The following is a 20,513-nucleotide window of genomic DNA, read 5'->3' on the forward strand; positions in this document are numbered from 1 at the left end:
CCCCCCCTCCCCCACAGCATCATCCAAGGAGTCAACCAGGACCGCTTCATCCAGCGGGCCATCGAGGCCGCCAACGCCTACAGCAGCATTCTGCAGGCCGTGCGGGCCGCTGAGGGTGCCGCCGGCCAGGCGCAGCAGCAGGCGAGCCACACGTGGGCGGTGAGGCCCTGACCCTCCCCGCAGCCCTGGCGGGAGCCCCCCGTCCCTGGCAGCTCCCCCGGGCAGGCGTGGACCTCGTCCTCTCCCCGTGACTGCAGGTGGTGGTGCAGCGGGGCCTGGCGCCCCGAGCCCGGGAGCTGCTGGCCAACGGCAGTGCCCTGGAGGAGGCTGTCCTCGGGGAGCAGCGGAGGCTGGGCCTCGGTGAGTGCCGGGTCCCGCCAGGTGTCCAGGCTCTGTGGGGACCCTCGTCCTCTTGCCGTGCCGTGTGGGGGTGTGTGGGTTGTCACCGTGTGAGTCGGGGACAGTGGTCCTGTGTGGGAATTTTCCCCACCGCCCGGCGAGTCCACGCCGGGAGCCCTGCACAGGCCCACCACCCGCCCTGGCTTTGTGAAGGCCCTCAGGACGTGGACGTGCCTGGGGAAGAGGACATGGGGACTGGCGGATGGTCTTCCTGCTGTCCTGGCTGAGGGCCGTGCGCGTGCCAGGCCGTCCGGGCCGGGCAGGTGGGGAGCGGGGTGCACCCTCGGCTGCTGGACCCGCAAGGCGCTGGTGGCCATGAGCCGTGGCTTAGCTTTCCTGAGCTTCCATTGTTTCACCCGTAAAACGGGGATGATTGCATTCACTGTGGGGCTGCCCCGAGACGCGGGGCGCCAGCACCCGCCCAGCCGAGGGCCCTCGTGTGTGGGTGTCCCCGTCTGGCTGTGCGCACGTGAGCCTTAGTCCTCCTCAGTCAGGACGGACGACGGACGTGGGCTGCACCTGTACTCTGGGGGCGGGGGCTCCTTGGGACTGAGGCCACCTCCCCCGCAGCGCGGGCCACGCTCCAGGGCACCGGCACCCAGCTCCGCGATGCCCGAGCCAGGAAGGAGCAGCTGGCGGCCCGCGTGCGGGAGGCACAGGCCACGCTGGCCACGGACACAGGTAGGATGGGTCGCCTCCCTGCCCCGCCCTCACCGCCCGTCCCCAGAGCTGAAGGGACACCTGCCCGGCACAGGCATCGCTCCAGCCAGCCTGCCCAGCGGGGCTCCGATGGGGCACGTGTCCGCACGCACGCCGTCCGGAACGGTGGCTGGGGCGGCGGAGGGGCCCCTGCTGTGGGTGGCTCCGACCCTGGGGACCCGCCCCAGCCCCGTGGACTTGCTTCAGGTTGGGAGTCCAGATGTCAGACGCACGTAGCCCCAGGCAGCACGTGAAAACCGGAAGGGGCAGGGGGCGCTCGGAGAGAGACGTCGCGGGGCGGGCAGGGCGTGTGCGGTGGGGACGGCGGGGCGTCTGGGGGAGGGTGCCGTCGGGCGGCAAGCATGGAGGCAGAGCTGGCAGCAGAGGCCAGGGTGGCCAAGGCTGAGGGCCCCGGGAGAGAGGCCTTAAGGGTCCGGGGGGCCGCGAGGGCTCAGGGCAGCGGACGGATGATTCTGACCGAGGCTTGGAGCGATCCCTGCCGACTGGAGAGCGGCCCCTCCCTGAAAGCCTGGGGTGGGGGCCGTGGGGACTCTGGAAGGGCCTCAGGAGAGATGGGGCTGGCCGTGGGGAGGCGAGGCTGAGCTGACACAGGGTAACCCGGCTCTGGCAAGAGAGGCCGGCACAGGAGGGGCCATCTGGGAGGGGATGGAGGGTGTGTTTCCACTGCGCTGAGGCTCTTGAGATCCGGGGGCAGGGGTGACGTCCCTGCTGCTGGTCCTGGCAGGGGGGTCTTAGCGGTCTCCCCACATGGGGATGAGGCCAGGATGGTCCTCGCTTCCCCGCCCCCGAGTGTGCACACTGCCCACCGCAGACGAGACAAGCAAGAAGATAGCGCACGCCAAGGCCGTGGTCGCCGAAGCCCAGGACACGATCGCCCGCGTGCAGTCCCGGGCTCGAGACATGCAGGAGAACGTGGAGCAGTGGCAGGGCCAGTACGCAGGCCTGCAGAGCCAGGACTTGGGCCGGGTGGTGCTTGACGCAGGCCGCTCAGGTGGGCCCTGGGGTGCGGGGCCCTGGGGTGCGGTGCCCTGACAGCAGGTGGGCCGGGGTGGGGAGGCCAGGCGCTCAGGGCCGCCTCCCGCCTCCGCTCCCCGCCTGCAGTGTCCACTCTGGAGAAGACGCTGCCGCAGCTGCTGGCCAAGCTGAGCCTCCTGCAGGACCGCGGGGCGCACAACGCCAGCCTGGCCCTGTCGATCAGCATCAGCCGCGTGCGGGAGCTCATCGCCCAGGCCCGGGGTGCCGCCAGCAAGGTGGGTGCGAGCGTCAGGGCCAGCTGAGCACCTGGGAGACCGGGAGGCAGACACTGATGGGCCGTGCGCCACCCCCGCAGGTCAAGGTGCCCATGAGATTCAACGGGAGCTCGGGGGTGCGGCTGCGCTCCCCTCGCGACCTCGCCAGCCTTGCCGCCTACACCGCCCTCAAGTTCTACCTGCAGAGCCCAGAACCGGCGCCCGGCCAGGTCGCCGGGGACCAGTTTGTGTTGTACATGGGAAGCCGCCAGGTAGCAGGCGGGCTCGGCGGGCGGGAGGGAGCGGGGCGCCCGGCTGGAGCGGGTGGGCCGCGCCGGGTCCCTGTCCCACCCAGGCCCCTGCCCGCTGCAGGCCGCCGGCGACTACATGGGTGTGGCTCTGCGTGGCCAGAAGGTGCACTGGGTGTACCGCCTCGGGGGCGCAGGCCCCGCCACCCTCAGCATCGACGAGGACATCGGCGAACAGTTTGCTGCCATCAGCATTGAGAGGTAGCCGGCCCGGCCCCCCACGACGGCCCCCACTGCTCCCCGTCCCAGCGCCAGGTGCGGCCGTGTCCACGCCGCGTTCTCTTACTTCTGTTCTCAGGACCCTCCAGTTTGGCCACATGTCTGTCACGGTGGAGAATCAGATGGTCCAAGAGACCAAGGGTGACACGGTGGCCCCTGGGGCTGAAGGGCTGCTCAGCGTGCAGCCCGACGACTTTGTCTTCTACGTGGGGGGCTACCCGGGCGACTTCACGGTGAGCCTGGCTGCCCCGCCCCCCGTCCCAGGAAGTCCTGCTCAGCGTCTGCTTCCGTCCATCCCCCTGTAGCCTGAGTTCCCCCCCTTGGGTCTGTCCTGGGTGGGGAGGCGCCCTGACCGTGTGCTGCGCCCACAGCCCCCCGAACCCCTGCGCTTTCCCGGCTACCGGGGCTGCATCGAGCTGGACACGCTCAACGAGGAGGTGGTCAGTCTCTACAACTTCGAGAAGACCTTCCAGCTGGACACAGCCGTGGACAAGCCTTGTGCCCGGTACGTGTGGCCTGAGCCGACCCTCACCCCGCCCCGGCCGTCCTGGCTGACCCTGCCCCCTCTGACCGGCAGCTCCAAGTCCACCGGGGACCCGTGGCTCACGGACGGCTCCTACCTGGACGGCTCTGGCTTCGCCCGCATCAGCGTGGAGACGCAGCTCAGCAGCACCAGACGCTTCGACCAGGAGCTGCGGCTCGTGTCCTACAGCGGAATCATCTTCTTCATGCAGCACCAGGCACGTCTGCTGTCCCCGCGCGGGCCCGCCCGCCGGCCCGGTCCGTGCCGAACCCCCCGCCCAGGACCGGTTCCTGTGCTGACCGTCCCCCCCGCCCCCCCCCCCAGGACCAGTTCCTGTGCCTGGCCGTGCGCGAGGGCCGCCTTGTGCTCCTCTACGACTTCGGCGCCGGCCTGAAGGAGGCCAGCCCACTGCAGCCCCCGCCGCCTCTGACTGCGGCCAGCAAGGCGGTGAGGCCGGGCTCGGGGAGGACCCCGGGGGGGGGTGGGGGCGGCGGCGGGGGCGGCGGCTCGCCCCGGAGGTACCACCGCGTGCCGGCACCTCCCAGATCCAGGTGTTCCTGCTGGGGGGCGCCCGGAAGCGCGTGCTAGTGCGCGTGGAGAGGACCACGGTGTTCAGCGTGGAGCAGGAGAACGCGCTGGAGCTGGCCGACGCCTACTACCTGGGGGGCGTGCCCGCCGGCCAGCTGCCCCCAAGGTGAGCGCTGGCCCTGGGGCGGGGGTGGGGCAGGGCCCGGGGAAGGCCACCCCTGACGCGTGTCCCGCGGACGCCTGTCCCGCAGCCTGCGGCGGCTCTTCCCCTCCGGGGGCTCGGTGCGCGGCTGTGTCAAGGGCATCAAAGCTCTGGGCAAGTACGTGGACCTCAAGAGGCTGAACACGACGGGCGTCAGCTCCGGCTGCACCGCCGACCTGCTGGTGAGCGCCCTCCCTCCCCGGGTGGCACGCCCTCTCCTGCCGCCGCCGGCCCTCACGGTCGCCCTGCCTGCAGGTGGGCCGGGCCATGACTTTCCACGGCCACGGCTACCTGCGCCTGGCGCTCCCCAGCAACGCCGTGCCCCTCGCGGGCGACGTCTACTCCGGCTTCGGCTTCCGCAGCAGCCAGGACAGCGCTCTGCTCTTCCACCGAGAGTCCCCGGTGCGTCCCCCCACCACCGCCAGCGTCACCTCTGGGGCAGCAGGGCATGGCTGGTGGCCAGAGGGCGTCTGGGCCTCCGGCCTGACCCGCTGACCTGGCCGCTGTCCCCAGGACGGGCCATGCGAGGTGTTCCTGCAGCAGGGCCACGTGATCCTCCGGCTTGCAAGGACCGAGGTGAAAACGCGAGGGGGCTTTGCTGACGGGGAGCCCCATTACGTCACTTTCTACAGCAACGCCACGGGGTGAGTCCGGCCCGCCCGGTCCCTCCAGGGAGGGGGAGAGCAAAGCCGGGGGCCTTGGGGACCACCTGCTGTGGGTTGGGGGGCAGGGTGGGTGACACCGCTCTCCCCCCAGGATCTGGCTCTATGTAGACGACCAGCTTCAGCAGATGAAGCCCCACCGGGGGCCATGGCCCCAGCCCCAGCCCCAGCCCCAGCCCCAGCCTGAGGGGCTGAATCAGCTCTTCCTGGGGGGCTCGCCTGAGTCCGGCACCATCCGGAACTTCAGTGGCTGCATCAGCAACGTGTTCGTGCTGCGGTGAGCCGAGCAGGGGAGGGGGGAGGGGAGGGGCAAGGGGAGGGGGAAGGGGAGGGGGAAGGGGGCTGCCCACCCGCTGACCCGTGACCCCGCTGACCCGTGACCCCCGCCCTCCGCAGGCTGCTGGGGCCGCAGCGCGTGCTCGACCTGCAGCAGAACCTGCAGGGCATCAACGTGAGCTCAGGCTGTGCCCCGGCCCCCGGCACCCAGACCCCAGAGCAGAGCCCGCGAGCGCTGCGGGCCATGGTGTCTCGGAAGGTGGGGCGCGGGGCGGGGGCGGCGGAGCCGGGCTGGGCAGCAGGCGGCCTCTACGCGTTCCTGCATCCCCACGTCCCCGTCCGCCCCCCAGGCCTCCCGCCGCAGCCGGCAGCCTGCCCAGGACGCCGCCTGCTCAGCACCCTGGCCTTTCAGGACCATGCGAGATGCCTACCAGTTTGGGGGTCCCCTGTCCAGTCACCTGGAGTTTGCACGTGTCCCAGCCCCCCCCAGTGACGGGTAAGGCCGGGTGGGGGGCTGAGGGGTGCCGGGAAGGGGGCCGTCCAAGGCTGATGTCCGTCCCCGGCGTCCAGGTTGCAGCTCTCCATGCTCGTCCGCCCGCACGCCCCCCGAGGGCTCCTGCTCCTGGCTGTGCCCCGGACTGCCAGCGGCCCCTCCCTGGTCCTTTTCCTGAGCCACGGACGCTTTGTTGCTCAGACGGAAGGCCCTGGGCCCCAGCTCCGAGTCCAGAGCCGCCGGCGTTCACGGACTGGCCAGTGGCATACGGTGAGGGGCTGGGGACCGGGGACCGGGGGGGGGAGACCTGGAAGCTCCCATCTTGACGTGCCTCTTCCCACTCCCAGGTGTCTGTGCGCTGGGAGAAGACTCGGGTCCAGCTGATGACGGACGGGGTCTGGGCCCAGAGCCAGGAGAAGCCGGGCCGGCAGCACCAGGCAGAGGGCCCCCGGCCACACACACTCTTTGTGGGGGGCCTCCCTGCCGGCGGCCACAGCCCCAAGCTCCCAGTGAGAACCACCACGCCCCGGCCTCCCGCCCCTGCCCAGCCGGACACTGTCCACCCTCCTCAGCACCCCAGGGACCTGACCGCAACCCACCCCTGTGCCCCCACAGGTGGCCGTCACCAGCTCTGGGTTCAGCGGTTGCGTGAAGAGACTGAGGTTGGACGGGCGGCTCCTGGGGGCCCCCACGCGGATGGTGGGGGCCACACCCTGCTTCTCAGGTCCCCGGGAGAAGGGCCTGTTCTTTGCGGGCAGCAGGGGAGCCGTCACTCTAGGTCTGTCCCCTGCTGGCGTCCCCAGTCCCACACGTGGCTGGGGTTGGGGGGTGATGCCCGGAAAGCGGGGGTCCTGGGGCCGAGGTCTTCTCCTCTCACGGCCCCTCCCTGCAGACACCCTGGGGGCCACGCTGCCTGATGTGGGCCTGGAGCTGGAGGTGCGGCCCCAGGCAGCCACCGGCCTCATCTTCCACTTGGGCCAGACCCAGGGGCCCCCCTACCTGCAGCTGCAGGTGTTGGAGAGGCAGGTGAGACAGGTGTGGGCCGGAGCCTCGGGGCCAGGTTCGGGCTGGCAGGGCCTCCTGACCCCTCCTGCCCCCTAGGTCCTGCTGCGGGCAGACGACGGCGCGGGCGCGTTCTCCACGCTGGTGACACGCCGCGAGGCACTGTGTGATGGGCAGTGGCACCGACTGGCAGGTGAGCTGGGCCCCTCCCCCACCAGGAGGTCGGGGGCACTCCTGACCCCACTCCCCTGCGGAGCTGAGCCCGGGAGGGGCTCGACAGGAGGCGGCTGCGGACTCCCTGGCGGGGGGACTGCCCCCCACCCACCCCGGGATTGAAAAGCCAAAGCAGCAGGGCAGGCAGCCCCTGGCCCTGGGGCTGGTGAGGGGCCCTCCCGGCCTGGCCACAAGGAACCTGTGCCCGGCAGTGAGCAAAGGCGGGAACGTGCTGCGGCTGGAGGTGGACCTGCAGAGCAACCACAGCCTGGGCCCTGCGCCGGCCGCCTGGGTTGACACCCTGGTGCCGCTGCACCTCGGGGGCCTGCCTGGTGAGTGTGGCATCATGCTGCGTGCGGGCGAGGGGCAGGCTGCCCGGGAACCGGGCATCGGGGCCACCCCACTGTCCTCCCCCGCGGAGAGACCAAGGCCTGGCGGGGGACCAGCCTCTGCTCCAACCCATCTCCCTCCCTCTGCCCCCCCAGAGCCCTGGACACAGCCTCCCGCCTACCGGGGCTGCATGCGGAACCTGGCAGTGAACCGGGCTCCCGTCACCTGGGCTCGCACCACGGGCGTGCAGGGCGCAGTGGGAGCCGGCGGCTGCCCGGCCACGTAACACAGCTGCCCCCTTGGACCCTAGCCACCAGCTCCAGCAGCCACGCAAGAGGGTCTTCAGGACCCCCTGGCCTGGAACCCACGGGCAGGCTGTCCCATCAGGCGGGGTCCTGCCCCCCCCCCCCGCCCCGAACCCCCAGCCCCTCTACACGATGTGCCGACAACACTGCCTTCAGCCGATTTCTTAGATGAAGTTTGTGTATATTTATCTGGATTCAAGATTCAACGGGTGATTAGTCATTTCTGGGAATGGTTTAAGTTGTGTCTAACGTTCTAAAGAAAAGGGTAAAACACTATCAAGTCGGGGTTTTATACTCTTTCAGTTTATGAAATTTTTCTTCCATCCGTTTTTAATAATAAGAGAGATCTGTGAGTCACTGGTCCCTGTGTCTTGAAACAAAAATTAAAAAGTAACTTCTGTGTGACTGAGTGTTGATTTTAACTGTAGCAAAAGAAAAGTAGCCCAGCCCCTGCCCCCGCGTGACTGTCCCTCTCAGAGCCAGGACCTGGGGGAGCTTCTCGCACCGGCTCCCGTCTGGCTGATACCCGAGACGGGGACAGGACTGTCACACCCCACCCCGGGCACGCAGACAAACCAGAGTTGGCAGATAAAAGAAAAGACTTTTATTGATTAGCAAGTTGGGACAGAGATGAGAGGCTGCGATCACAAACGCCACTACTGAGGCCACAGGACATGGGCCCCGACCCTCCCCAGAAGCGGGCGCCTCAGTCTAAGCTCATGTCCTCCTCCTCATCCTTCTTGTCCTTTCCGTCGCCCTCCTGCTGCTCGGGGCTGGCACTGTTCTGCATGGCTTTGGCAAACGCTTCCACATCTAAAACGCATTTCAAAGCACCAAATGACCTTTCTAGACCCTGGCCCAGCACTACTGACCCGGGGGGGGGGGGGGTGACACTCAGAGGGACGCCAGGGCCATCGGGATGAGCCAGCCCCGTGCTCTGCTTTTCTTTGAACTACAAGGAGGAAACCACCTCTGCCTCAATGGCGGCCGAGAGGCGGAGGAGCAGGTACTTACCGCCCTTATTGGCAGCCTCCACGGCCTCTGCGGGCAGCCCAAACTGGCACATGAGGGGGCCCAGCTGCCCCGAGGCCAAGGCGGCGCTGAACATGCCCAGGGCCTGCAGGGAAGAGCCGGGTGCCTGAGTCCCTGCCGAGGGTGAGGGCCCCGCGGCGGGCGGGCGGACATCTACCTGCTGGAACTGGGGTGAGGTCAGCGTGCTCTGGATCTCCTCCGCCGTCTGCGGCAGCGACTCCCCGGACGGCAAGTAGGGAAGCAGGCGCTCCTGCACATCTGCGTTGGCCAGGATAGGGGCCATGATCTCGGGCGTCAGCACACTGGCCAGGTCGACTAGGGCATGAGAGGGCGGCTGTGAGAAGCTGGGGCCACCCCGGACAGATACCCATGCAGGACAGGGACAGAGTCCGAACCGTGGAAACGCCGGGCGAGGGGAGGGGAGGCAGAGACAGCACGTGCAGGGCAGCAGCTCGGCCCAGGGACACACTTGGGCCTGTGCCTGGCAAAGCCAGTGGGCGGGCGGCGGGCAGCAGGCACCCTCGCCCCCCAGCTGGAGCCGAGGCGCGCGTGTTACCTTGCTGGCCGCCTCCTGGCCCAGCCGGCACGTTCATCGTGGCCAGGATGCTCTGAAGGTCGCTCAGCTGGATGGGCTGGGTCGGGCTGGCTGCCGTGCTGGCTCCATTACCTGAACTGGGCGCGGGGCTCGGGCTGGTAGCGGAGGCAGCTGCTGGAGCGGAAGGGGCTGGGGTGGCGCGGGTGGAGGAGGTGGTGGAGGATGGGGTGACCGCTGCCGACTGGCTCCGGGAGCTGGGAAGAGCGAGGCCAGCACTGGAGGGGCCACGCGCCCACAGAGGCGCCACACCCTGCGAGCCCCAGACGTCCTCGTGCTGCCGGGACCCGGGAGGAGTCGGAACCCGGAAAAGGAAGGACCCTCCCCAGGGGCCTATCTTGCCCTTCGGTGTCTCCCACGTCCAGCCTCCAAGAAAGAGGGGACACCCAGTGACGCCAGAGTGCGTGGGCGCGAGGCTCACCTGGACGAAGAGCTGCTCGCCGGGGGCCCTCCGCTTCCCAGCAGGCTGGCCAGGCCCGGTCCCGTCAGGGCCCCCAGACCCCCTACGAAGAGCAAGGAGACGCAGCTCAGACACCAGGCCCAGACAGAGCCCACCTCCCCCCCCAGAGCGGAAATGGCCTGCACTAAAGCCCAGGGACACGCAGCGGAGGGTGGTGACTGCAGCAGGCCCGCAGGACCCAGGGGCAGCGACTAGTCGGGTGCGTCCCGGCAGAGGAATCCACTATGGCGGATCACTCCACCCTGGGACGCGACCCACGCACCTGGGCTCAACGGAACACAGAGTCCAAGTCCAGTTCACAGGAACCAGCGTTTCCTGCGCCCCAGACACGAACCCGATGACATCTTCTCAGGCCTGATCCTCAGCCAGCCCTGCCCCCCTGACGTGTGGACCTACGTCCTCCCTGGGGGCCCCGGATGCCGTGCCCACGCCGCTCGCAGGTCACCCCCCAGGCGCCCCGAGCCCCGGCCCAGGGAAGCCAGCGCACAGCGCGCGCGCGCAGGCGCCCCGCAGACGCGCACGTTACCCAGGCCCCCGAGGCCGGCGGGTCCGATGAGCTGCATGAGCTGGCTGTGGCTCATGTTCCCCAGCAGGCTCTGCAGGCCGCCCTCACCTGCAACACGGGGGGCGGGGGGCTCAGACCCGGACCCGCGGAGGCCGCACCTCCCGCCACGGCCCCCCTGCACGGCGGCGCGCAGCTCCCAGAGGCCCGGGGCAGCAGGGCCCGCTCGGCGTCTCGCCTCGTGCGGGGGTGGGGGCACTGCCGGGGGACTTCTCACCCGGACTCCTCCACCTCCACCTCACGCCCCCCGGGCCCGCACCGCCAGGGGGGCACGCGGCGGCATCCGACTCCCACCCCACGGCACCTCCGGGAGGGTGACGTTACCGCCCAGCGCGGACAGCTCGTGGCCCCCGCTCCCACTCGCCCCCAGGGCTCCGGGCATGGGCGGGTTGTTCAGATACTCGTTGACTTTCCGGCAGTGCTCCTCGTCCTGGTCCGTCTTGGGCTCCTGCGGGGAGGACACGGCAACAGGCGCCGCTGAGCAGCCCACCCATCAGCAACCATTTTGACGATGAGAGACCGGAGGCCCGGGCACGTGGTCACCTGTCCACGGTCACGGAAAGGAGCGGCCCGGCAGGGTGCACGGGACCGGCAGGCTGACAGGCCCGCTGGGGCTGTGCCAACGCCCGTTTCACGGTGGGGGGGGGACCAGAGCGCTAGGAGCCGCAGCCCGAGGCAGCGCCCTGACGGCCGGGGATGCGGTTTCCCTGATGGTCGAAACCCGCAAATCCTTCACCGCGGGTAGCGCCCTGAACTAGCCCTGTTCCCACACCACCGCCCACCGGCCCGCCCCGGCCCGCCGCCCTCCAGGCTTAGCTGGGCACTGACCACGAGCGCTTGGGGGTGTGTAGGGGGTCACGAGGCAGCACCACCCTGAGGGCACCCCCAGAACGGAGAGACAAAGCACCCACGGCTCATGTATCTGAGAGTCACTGAGCACGTGTGATGGGCCTGCTGGGGGAGGGCACACAAGACACAGTCCCTCACCTCAGAGCAGAGGGAACAGAAAAAACAGTGTGTGCTGTAAACCTGACAACATTTTTGGCGAAACTGTGGAAGAACAAGCTCTACACCAGCGACTGGCAAACCATGACCCCATCTGTGTTTGTAAATAAAGTTTTATTGGAACGTGGCTGTGCCCATCCACTCACTTACTGTCCACAGCCACTGTCACACTACTCCAGCAGGTACAACCCAGACCATCCAGCCCACCGAGAGGAAAACCTCTCCTGCCCTGTTCTAGAAGGTGCTGGGAGGAGGGCAGCAGTTCAACCTCTGTCCAAACTGCAGACACAGGTGCACATGCACTGCACTTCCAGGGGGTACGAGGAAGCCTGGGTGCACTGCCACCCGGAGACCCCAGAGCAGCCCACGGGGGAAGAGGCAGGACAGGGACACCATGCAGGTCACCCGTGCTTTTGGTCCGGGCGCCTCACGGTCCTGGAGGGGCACTGGGAGAGGAGCAAAGCACGGGCAGAGACGGAGCCCAGCCCGGAAATCGCTCATCGGTCAGCCAGGGAATCCCAGCCTCCAAAGGGCACCCGGAGCCCAGCCACAAGCGTCTGGCCTCCGGCAGAGCCCGCCCCCAACGCCCCCACGCCCCCCACCACAAGGCGGTACACCGGCATCCGTCGGTTCCAGGGCCAGCACAGCCAGCACCAGCGGGTCTGTGAAAGCAAATCCTACCATCCAGCGAGCACGTTTCTAACCTAATTTTATGACAAAGAGAAGAAACAAAATGCGAACAAAACCCATGTACCTGCATCCAAAAGAAGAGCCGTTTGGACCCTGCCTTAAACTTGAGCACGTAGACCCGCCCGCTGGGGCACTGCGGCACACGCTTGAACTCACAGTCGTCAGGGAAGATGATCAAATCCTGGAGAGCCACAGAGGAGCAGGGTCAGCCCCAGGCAAACAGCGCAGCCGAGCCCAGAAGCTCCAGGAAACCCGGCTGGACGCTGTGCCTAAGCGTGTAGGGGCGGGGGGAGAGGACGCGGGACGCAGAGACCAACAAGTCGCCAGGCCCCTCACCAGCAGGGCCCCTGCAGGGCAGGGAAACGAGGGTCAGGGGAACCGCGCGGGGGTCGTGAGGGCCAGGACAGGGGCTCCGCGCTGAACAGGGAAGGTGGGCTTCCGGCTCCTGAAGGATTTTTCATAGAGATGTTTTGGGAGCAACATTCCCAGATAAGTTAAAGTCAACTCTGACTTGCTCTTGAACCCAACAAAAAACCGATTTAGTCTGAAGAACAAAGAACACTAAATAAGATGACCGCCCGAGAAAGCTTTCTGGAGGGCCGTGATAAAGGCCAGGATTTTTACACTGTCTCTCCATCCAATTTTAGGCACCTGTTCTTCAGCGTTGTAAACACACACACAGACGAGAGAAATCTATAGTCATTCAGACCAGGAAGCCCCACGCGCCAAACCCATGAGGGCGCTAAACTAACAGATCCACGCATCCCGCCAGCGCACCCCGAACCGTGAGACTGGCTCCGCGCCCAGCGCGTGGTGTCCTCCTGTAAACACCACGCTGCCCTGACGACGAGGCGGGAGTCCTCAAGAGGAGGCTCAGGCTCCCAGACACTTACGTCTTCCACGTTCCCCGATGTCCTGTCTTTCCAGCAAAAGTGAATGAGGGAGTCATCCGTCTGCTGAATGTACACAAGCCCTTTCCGTTTATCGGGGGTGACAGTAGTTCCTTTTAATGACATTTTTCCGGCTCGAAACTCCACCAAATACTTGTTGGAGGACCCACGGGAGCCTGGCACCAGGCTTGGAAACAGAGCGCCTGAAGTCGCCATCCTGAAAGAGGGACCAGCACGCAGACCCGGTCGCCACCCTGGACCCCCAACTTCCTCCGCAAACGCTGCGCTGGAACGGGTGGGCGGAAAGCGCCTCTCTGAAGCCCGGGCTGTCCCGTGCCGGGCGCAAGGGGACAGGCCCCAGCCGCCCAACACCTGCTGCCCACCTCCTCCCGGGTGGGCCGGCCCCCGGGGGACCTGAGCCCTGAAGCCGGGAGCCCGGCTCCTCCTGCTTCTCGAACCACGAAATGCACCTCCGCATCTGAAGCGCGTCCCAGCTGGGGACCCTGGTCGACACCCCCTTCCGAGCTTTCCACGTAAACTGTCTTTTTAACTTGCGGCTCCGAAAGACTTAAAGGCTCACGCTGGGCAGACGCGCCGCCAACACCCCGAACAGGAGGCCGGGCTGGCCCTAACCTCGCTGCTCTCGGGTCCGCGGTCGGCTCGCCCCATTCGCGGAGACCCAGAGCGCAGGCTGCGGAAACGCAGGCCCCGCGGCCGGCGGGGCGCCTCGGCGCGGGGGGCCGCCCGGCTCCCACCCGCGGGCCCCTCCGCCCGACGCCCTCGGCTGCGGGCGCGGGGCGGCGGCCGGGCCGCCCGAGGGTCAGGCCCCGAGAGCCCCAGCCCGCGCCCGGCCCCCGGCCTCCCCGGCCCCTCCGGCCCCCGCCGACCCGGCGCCCGCCCCGGGGGCCGCCGACGGCGCAGGCCCCGCCCCCGGCCGCCCCCGTAACCGTCCCCGCCCCCGGCGACCCCGTACCTGGTCCTCGCCGACACTCAGCCGAGAAGCGCCGTCCGGGCTCGCTCTTCCTCCTCGGCGCCTGCCGGGCCCCGCCGGAAGCCCCCGCTCGCCCCGCCCCTCCCGCCGCTCTCGCTGCTGATTGGGCCCCGCCAGGCGCGGGGCGGGCACTGGCCCGCGAGCGACTGGCGCGGGCGGCTGCCCATCGCGCTGCCAGGCCCGCCCCCGCGCCGGCGGCTCTCTTCCGGCGGAAGCGCGGGCCGGCTGCGCGCGAGCCAGAGCGGCCCGTATTGTTGCTGTGTCATAGGGGCGCGGCGGCGGCCCCTGGCGGCGGCGCCGGGGACGGCGCGGCGGGTGCGGGCCGAACAGTGGGCGTCGAGCCCGGGAGCCGGGGGCGGGCCGGGCCGGGCCGGGGCACCTGCGGGGCGCGGGGGGGGGACCCTCAGGTTCGCTGTCGGTGCGGGACGCCAGGTCCCGAGACGTAGGGGAAGTAGCGGCTCAGGGGAGGGGCGTCCTGGGACGCCGGGGCCGGGCGGGGCTTCGCGTCCCGGGGGGAAGGTGACCGACTGCAGCCCCGGACGCGGGCGCGTGGGCCCAGCGCCCTCCGGGCGAGCGGCGGGCTCGTGGGGGCGCACGGCGCGGGCTGCAGGCGGTGGTCCGACCCCGCGCCCCCAGCCCCGGTCCTAACTGCCCCCCATCCTCCCCGGCCCTCCCCCCCCGTAGGGACGACGCGGCCGCCCCCTCACCCCCTGTCTGATGGGTGCAGCCCGCACAGGGAAGGCAGCTGTCCTGCACGAAGGTGGACCAGATCAATTCAAGGCGCGGCCCTGCCCCCACTTTTATTTTCATTTACGTTTCTGCAGGGCTGTACACGCACACCTTGGGCACTGTGCCCCTCCAGCCTCACGCTAACGGTGACGTGTGAGTGCCGTCCGGAACTGTGTGGCCACCTCCAGCTGTGTGCTCGATGTACTGTCAGTCCAAGTGTACGTAAAACTTGTTTTCAGGCCTTTTCTGAGAAGTATGAAAGTGAAAAGTGTTCTTTTATTCTGCGTTGTTTTTGAGATTTATTCATGTTGCCACATGTAGCTCTAACTCATCCGCTTTAACTCCTGTATAATACTGTTATGGATGAAATATCACAAGTTCTGTACCACTGTTTTATGATCTAAAGATTCACTTTTTTTTTTTCCGGAAAACAGAGCTGTTTTTCATTTTAAAATATTATTTGTGTTAATGAGAAATGGGTTTGTTATTTTTAAATTAGTTAATATTTATTTTAAAATTTCTAATATGGTGAATATCCATAGATAAAACCCACATACACAAAGGCTCTGTGGGGGTCCTTGATAATTTCTGAGACTCTAAAGGATTCCAGAGACCGAAGCGGTGGGAATGGTGAACAGGAAGCAACTCTGTGGCCTGTGGCCGCCGTCGTCACCCCCGCAGCAACACCCTCCCGGGCCCTGTGAAACCAGGCAGGAGGACAGCAAGGAAATCAGTCTGGCTTCCCTGACAAGGGGCCAGGAGGCAGGTGTCACTTGTCCAAGGTCTTGAAAAGTTAAAAAGCTGCCACCGGAGGCCAGAGGGAAGCAAGCTTTCCAGAACCTGAAGATGGTGCTTCCCTTCTAGGCAGTGACCTTGGGGGGGCCCCAAATGAGCATTTCCTCTCCCCAGGCTCCAAGGAGCCTGTGTCCTGGGAGGGCTCGAAAAACAAAGCTTTATACACTTTCACTACTTTCCATGAAACATCTACAGTAAGGAAGCAGGCCTCAGGTAGATGGGCACCGTGGAGGCCAGCCCGAGGACCCCCACCCCCACAGCATGGGCTCCGTGAACCCAGCCCGCAGCAAAGAAGGCAAACCGAGCCCCTCTCCCTGAGCCTCAGAGCCTCCCTCAGGTGAAAGGCAGGGGGCGTGGTGACTGTGGGCACAGGAGAGTCAACAAGGAAGCTGGCAAAGACGTGCCCCAACATCTCATAAGGAGGGTGTACAGGTGGCCTGACACGCAGGGAAACATGGTGGATGACATCTGTTTATAAGGGAATTGCAAGTTAAAACACACCTATTAGAATGGCTTAAAAAAAGAAAATTGACAATACAAAGTGCTGGGGAGTCTTCAGTGTTGGAAGTACAAGATGGCACAGCCCCCTAAGAAAACAGTTTGGCAGCTGGCTTTTGTTGTTGTTTTCTTTTTCTTTGTTTAATAACAGATCTTCTGGGACGTCCCTGGTGGTGCAGTGGTTAGGAATCTGCCTGCCAATGTAGGGGGCACAGGTTCGAGCCCTGGTCTGGGACGATCCCACATGCTGCGGAGCAGCTAAGCCCGTGCGCCACAACTACTGAGCCCACGCACCACAATTACTGAAGCCCGTGCGCCTAGAGCCTGTGCCCCACAACAAAAGAAGCCACTGCATTGAGAAGACCATGCACCACAACCAAGAGTAGCCCCTGCTCGCCGCAACTAGAGAAAGCCCAAGAGCAGCAACAAAGACCCAACACAGCCAATAAAAATACTTAATTTTTTTAAAAAATATTTTCTTTTTTAGAGCAATTTTAGGTTCACACCAAAACTGAGCAGAAAGTACAGAGTTCCCACACACCTGCTCCAACAGCCTCCTCCCGACCCGCATCCCCACCAGAGCGGTGTGCTTGCTCCAATCTGCGCTGCTACGCGGACACGCCATGACACCAAGAGTCCAGAGCTCACCTCAGGGCTCACGCTTCATCTTGCATCTGTGGGTTCAGACACATGCTTAGTGACATGTGTCCCTCATAGTGTCACACAGAGCATCTTCCCTACCCTGAAAACCCTCTGTGCTCTGCCTATCCTTCCCTCCCTCTTCCTTAAGCCCTGACAACCACTGATTTTTTTTTTCCAATTTGTTTTTATTGTGGTAAAATAACACAGAAGATTTATTATCCTAACCATCTTTAAGTGTAGAGTTCAGTGGTAGTAAATACACTTATGATGCTGTGAAGCCATCACCTCCATCCATCTTCAAATTTTTCATTTTGTAAAACGGAACCTGTCTCCACTCGACACTGACTCCCCACCCCCTCTCCCCCGACCCCAGCGCCATCCTACCTTCTGTCCCTGTGACTCTGACTACTCCGGTACCTCCTATATACGAAATTGTACAGTCCTTGTCTTTTTGTGACTGGCTTTTTTCACCTAGCGTAATGTCCTCGAGTTTCATCCATGTTGTAGCACGTGTCAGAATTTCCTTCCTTTTTAAGGCTGAGTAATCTGCTCCTGTGTGTATGTCCTGTGTGTATGTCTACCCCACATCCTGTTACTCCGTTCATGACTGCACAGATGCTTGCGTGGTTTCCACAGTTCAGCTACTGTGAATAACGCTGCCACGAGCATGACGGGATGCATATCGCTTCAAGGCCCTACTTTCGATTCTTCTGGGTAAATACTCAGAAACGGACTTGCTGGACCACATGGTGCTTCTATTTTTAACTTTTTGAGGAACCACCATACCGTTTGCCACAGCATCCGTATCATTTTATTCCTGCCAGGAGTGCACACGGACTCCTGTTTCTCCAAATCCTTGCCAAAACTTGTTTTCTGGGGTTTTTTGTCTTTGGGGTTTTTTTTTTGTTTGTTTGGGGTTTTTTTGGTTTTTGATACTAGCCATCCCAATGGATGTGAAGTGGTATCTCACCGCAGCTTTGATTTTCATTTCTCTGATGATTAGTGATGTTGAGCATGTTTCCATGTGCTTATTGGCCATTTGAATATCTTCTTTGGAAAAATGTTTATTCAAGTTCTTTGACTATTTTTAAACAAATTTATTTATTTATATATTGGCTGTGTTGGGTCTTCGTTGCTGCGCTCAGGCTTTCTCTAATTGCAGCGAGCAGGGGCTACTACTCTTTGTTGTGGTGCACGGGCTCCTCATTACAGTGGCTTCTCTGGTTGCAGAGCACAGGCTCCAGGCATACAGGCTTCAGTAGTTATGGCACTCCGGCTCAGTAGTCATGGCTCACGGCCTCCAGAGTGCAGGCTCAGTAGTTGTGGCACACGGGTTTAGTTGCTCCATGGCATGTGGGATCTTCCCAGGCTAGGGGACATGAACCCATGTCCCCTGCACTGGCAGGTGGATTCTTAACCACTACGCCACCAGGGAAGTCCCTTTGCCTGTTTTTGAATCACGGTTTTTTTGTTATTGAGTTTTAGTTGTTCTCTATATATTCTAGATTTCAATCTGTTATCAGATGTTTGATTTGCAAATATTTTCTCCCATTCTTTGGGTCGCCTTTTCATTCTGATGCTCATGTCTGATGCACAAAATGTGTTTAGAGTCTCATGAAGTCCGACTTGTCTATTTTTTTTCTCTTGTGGCCTGTGTCTTTGGTGTTATATCCAAGAAACAATTGCCAAGTCCAAAGTTGTGAACTTTGTGTTCTATATTTTCTTCTAAGAGTTTTATGCTTTAGGTCTCACATTTAGATATTTGATCCATTCTGAGTTAATTTTTGTATATGGTGTGAGGTAAAGATCAACTCTGTTCCTTTTTTTTTTTTTTTTATGGCTGCATTGTGTCTTCATTGCTGTGTGCGGGCTTTCTCTAGTTGCAGAGAGCAGGGGCTACTCTTTATTGTGGTGTGCAGGCTTCTCATTGCGATGGCTTCTCTTGTTGCAGAGCACGGGCTCTAGGCACGTGGACTTCAGTAGTGCAGCATGTGCACTCAGTAGTTGTGGCTCGTGGGCTCAACAATTCTGGCACGTGGGCTCTAGAGCACAGGCTCAGTAGTTGTGGCGCACGGGCTTAGTTGCTCCTCAGCATGTGGGATCTTCCTGGACCAGGGCTCGAACCTGCGTCCCCTGCATTGGCAGGCAGATTCTTAACCACTGCGCCACTAGGGAAGTCCTCAACTCCATTCCTTTGCATGTAAATATCCAATTTTCCCAGCACCATTTGTTGAAAAGACAGTCCTTTCGCCCTTGAACCTTGCCATTAAACTATATATGTTGACCGTGGTGAGAGTTACAAGATGGTATGAATGGCTGACAAACTGCACACTAGGGTGAGTTTCACTGTATGTCAAGGTTTGAATGCCACTTCTTCCACCTACCTGCTCTGAAACCTCCGGCAAGCCCACCTTCCTGCACCTCCTTTTCCTCCTCAGTGGGTGGGACTGTATGGTCATGGTGGAGATTAAGCACCCAGGACACCAGGCCCAGGCTCTGGCAGGACTGAGTGCTCTGTGGTCCCCACGGTCAGCCACGGCAGCCATGGTGCAGCCCCACATCTATGACCTGGGCATTCCCAGGGCATTAAAGTTGTGTGGACATTCTGTCCCTCTGCCCGGAGCCACCGTGGCTACTGGGATCACTGCCTCCACTCAGCTCACCCTCCTGGGAAGCACACAGCTGCTCGGCACCTGGGCGGCGGTCAGGCGCAGGGACACACAGCGTCAAGCTAACACTGCGTTCTGGGCATTTCGTTGCTTCCAGCAATGGGCTCTGATCCCAGGAGGGAAGAGAGACAGCCCATCAGAGCTCCTGCTGCCCAAAGAACCCAGACCCTTTCATCTACCGTGTGCACCCCGAGCCCCCTCTTCACTGTCACAAGCAGTTTTCTAAAACAATCCGTTTGCTGGGCTGGTCCCACAGAACACACAGTCCAAATGTCGGACTTCTGGTCTCAAGGACTCATCCACAGCTGATCTGCCGTCCTTTCCAGAGACCAGAGCAGCAGACAGTGCAAAATTGTCCAGTACAAAACAAATGTCAACTTCCACCCATTTTCAAAGACTCTATACAGAGCTCGGGTTTAACATTTATCTCCACAGATCTGTCTAGTCTTCCCCAAAAATCTGAGAATGGTTGATTGTTTATATAGATGAATACTGACAGTTGTTACATATTATAAAGTTATAACAATAACACCATTTCACCACGTGGATGGATTTTCTTGCCTGACACTTTCACGCTGCGTGCATAGGATGTACAGTGTTCACGCGCCGATGGAGCGCAGGCCCCATCTGTGTGCTGTCGCCCTCTGCAGAGGCCAAGCCACCTTCCCTAGACCTTCCGTCCAGGATGACTGGATCACAGAGAGGGAAGGCGCAGTGCATCCAGATGAGGGCTGGCTGTCTGCGAAACTCATGCCGAGAAATACCGAAATGGCATTTTCACTTTGCGAAGAAACCCTAACACTGAGAATGTACACGACAGAGGCCCAAAGATGACGTGTATCGAGGGAAACAGCACTTGATGTGCTGCAGCTTTGGTTACAGGTCCTTTATCAGGGGACCCCAATCTTCACACCCACCTTGGACACTGGAAGGTGCTCTGGAGTTGAAACCAGGACCAGTAGGAGCTGTCTGCTGACTGACTCTCCTGCGGGGCCAATAGCTCCACGCAGGACACAGGGCTTCACTGAGCCGTGCCCTCCCCTTCTGGTGCAAGGAGGACAGGAGGAGGGCTGCTCTCACTTCTGATTTTTGGAAGCTTATTAGCATTTTAATCGACGTCTTCCTGTCATTGCTCCTGGTGGATAGTGAGACTCGCCAGCTCCGCGGGGAGCACTCTTCCAGGAGCAGGTGTCCTGGAGGAAGCCTCTTGCTGGGGCGACCTGCAGGGCGGGCGGGCGGGAGGCTCCTGGCCTTTCTCTCATCCTGTTCTGATTTCCGGGCCTCGGGTCGTGACAAGGACCCAGAAAGCAGAGGGCAACGCCTCCAGCTGGACAGCCCCGCGACCCTGGGACACGCAGCCGTGGCATCGGCCAGGGCCGCCCGGGCACCCGGGGGCCTGGGGTGCTTCGCTACGTGCAGGGCCCAGCAGCCCACACGCCTCCCCGTGTGCCAGGAAGACCCTTCCACGCATCCAAGCGTCATCTTTGGAGGCCGTGGCCAAGAAAACCCTTGGAGCTGCTCCTCAGGGGCCCTGCCTGAGGCCACGGCC

General features: G+C 63.1%; 2 protein-coding genes across 5 annotated transcripts in view; one reads left to right on the forward strand and one right to left on the reverse strand.

Annotated features, from left to right (window-relative positions):
* Positions 1 to 7,814, forward strand: part of LAMA5 (laminin subunit alpha 5) — a 50,688-nt gene extending 42,874 nt beyond the window's left edge. For both annotated transcript variants that reach the window (XM_057701159.1, XM_057701160.1), the window contains exons 56-80: positions 18 to 159; positions 258 to 360; positions 970 to 1,080; positions 1,931 to 2,110; positions 2,221 to 2,369; positions 2,450 to 2,620; positions 2,721 to 2,857; positions 2,955 to 3,108; positions 3,247 to 3,380; positions 3,453 to 3,615; positions 3,723 to 3,845; positions 3,944 to 4,092; positions 4,178 to 4,310; positions 4,384 to 4,530; positions 4,642 to 4,772; positions 4,885 to 5,067; positions 5,187 to 5,325; positions 5,417 to 5,562; positions 5,637 to 5,829; positions 5,907 to 6,068; positions 6,175 to 6,337; positions 6,452 to 6,585; positions 6,661 to 6,754; positions 6,987 to 7,106; positions 7,260 to 7,814. In XM_057701159.1, coding sequence (XP_057557142.1) covers positions 18 to 159; positions 258 to 360; positions 970 to 1,080; positions 1,931 to 2,110; positions 2,221 to 2,369; positions 2,450 to 2,620; positions 2,721 to 2,857; positions 2,955 to 3,108; positions 3,247 to 3,380; positions 3,453 to 3,615; positions 3,723 to 3,845; positions 3,944 to 4,092; positions 4,178 to 4,310; positions 4,384 to 4,530; positions 4,642 to 4,772; positions 4,885 to 5,067; positions 5,187 to 5,325; positions 5,417 to 5,562; positions 5,637 to 5,829; positions 5,907 to 6,068; positions 6,175 to 6,337; positions 6,452 to 6,585; positions 6,661 to 6,754; positions 6,987 to 7,106; positions 7,260 to 7,390 — 3,592 coding nt within the window. In that variant the 3' untranslated portion in view covers positions 7,391 to 7,814. The remainder of the gene's footprint in view (positions 1 to 17; positions 160 to 257; positions 361 to 969; positions 1,081 to 1,930; positions 2,111 to 2,220; positions 2,370 to 2,449; positions 2,621 to 2,720; positions 2,858 to 2,954; positions 3,109 to 3,246; positions 3,381 to 3,452; positions 3,616 to 3,722; positions 3,846 to 3,943; positions 4,093 to 4,177; positions 4,311 to 4,383; positions 4,531 to 4,641; positions 4,773 to 4,884; positions 5,068 to 5,186; positions 5,326 to 5,416; positions 5,563 to 5,636; positions 5,830 to 5,906; positions 6,069 to 6,174; positions 6,338 to 6,451; positions 6,586 to 6,660; positions 6,755 to 6,986; positions 7,107 to 7,259) is intronic.
* Positions 7,815 to 7,990: 176 nt separating this feature from the next.
* On the reverse strand, positions 7,991 to 13,701 carry ADRM1 (ADRM1 26S proteasome ubiquitin receptor). Of its 3 annotated transcripts, none has more exons than XM_057701165.1 (10): positions 13,614 to 13,701; positions 12,644 to 12,857; positions 11,815 to 11,931; positions 10,380 to 10,503; positions 10,020 to 10,106; positions 9,455 to 9,536; positions 8,998 to 9,230; positions 8,599 to 8,756; positions 8,424 to 8,526; positions 7,991 to 8,222 (listed from the first exon to the last, which is right to left on the reverse strand). In XM_057701165.1, the coding sequence occupies exons 2-10, from the start codon at positions 12,854 to 12,856 to the stop codon at positions 8,116 to 8,118; spliced, it is 1,224 nt and encodes a 407-aa protein (XP_057557148.1). In that variant the 5' UTR covers position 12,857; positions 13,614 to 13,701; the 3' UTR covers positions 7,991 to 8,115. The 3 variants fall into 3 exon arrangements, with proteins under 3 accessions (XP_057557148.1, XP_057557147.1, XP_057557146.1); XM_057701164.1 differs by lacking the exon at positions 13,614 to 13,701 and adding an exon at positions 13,111 to 13,417; XM_057701163.1 differs by lacking the exons at positions 8,424 to 8,526; positions 13,614 to 13,701 and having other exon boundaries at positions 12,644 to 12,877.
* Between the last annotated feature and the right edge of the window lie 6,812 nt (positions 13,702 to 20,513).

This window comes from Hippopotamus amphibius, chromosome 12 (assembly GCF_030028045.1).
Source record: "Hippopotamus amphibius kiboko isolate mHipAmp2 chromosome 12, mHipAmp2.hap2, whole genome shotgun sequence".
Taxonomy (NCBI): Eukaryota; Metazoa; Chordata; class Mammalia; order Artiodactyla; family Hippopotamidae; genus Hippopotamus; species Hippopotamus amphibius.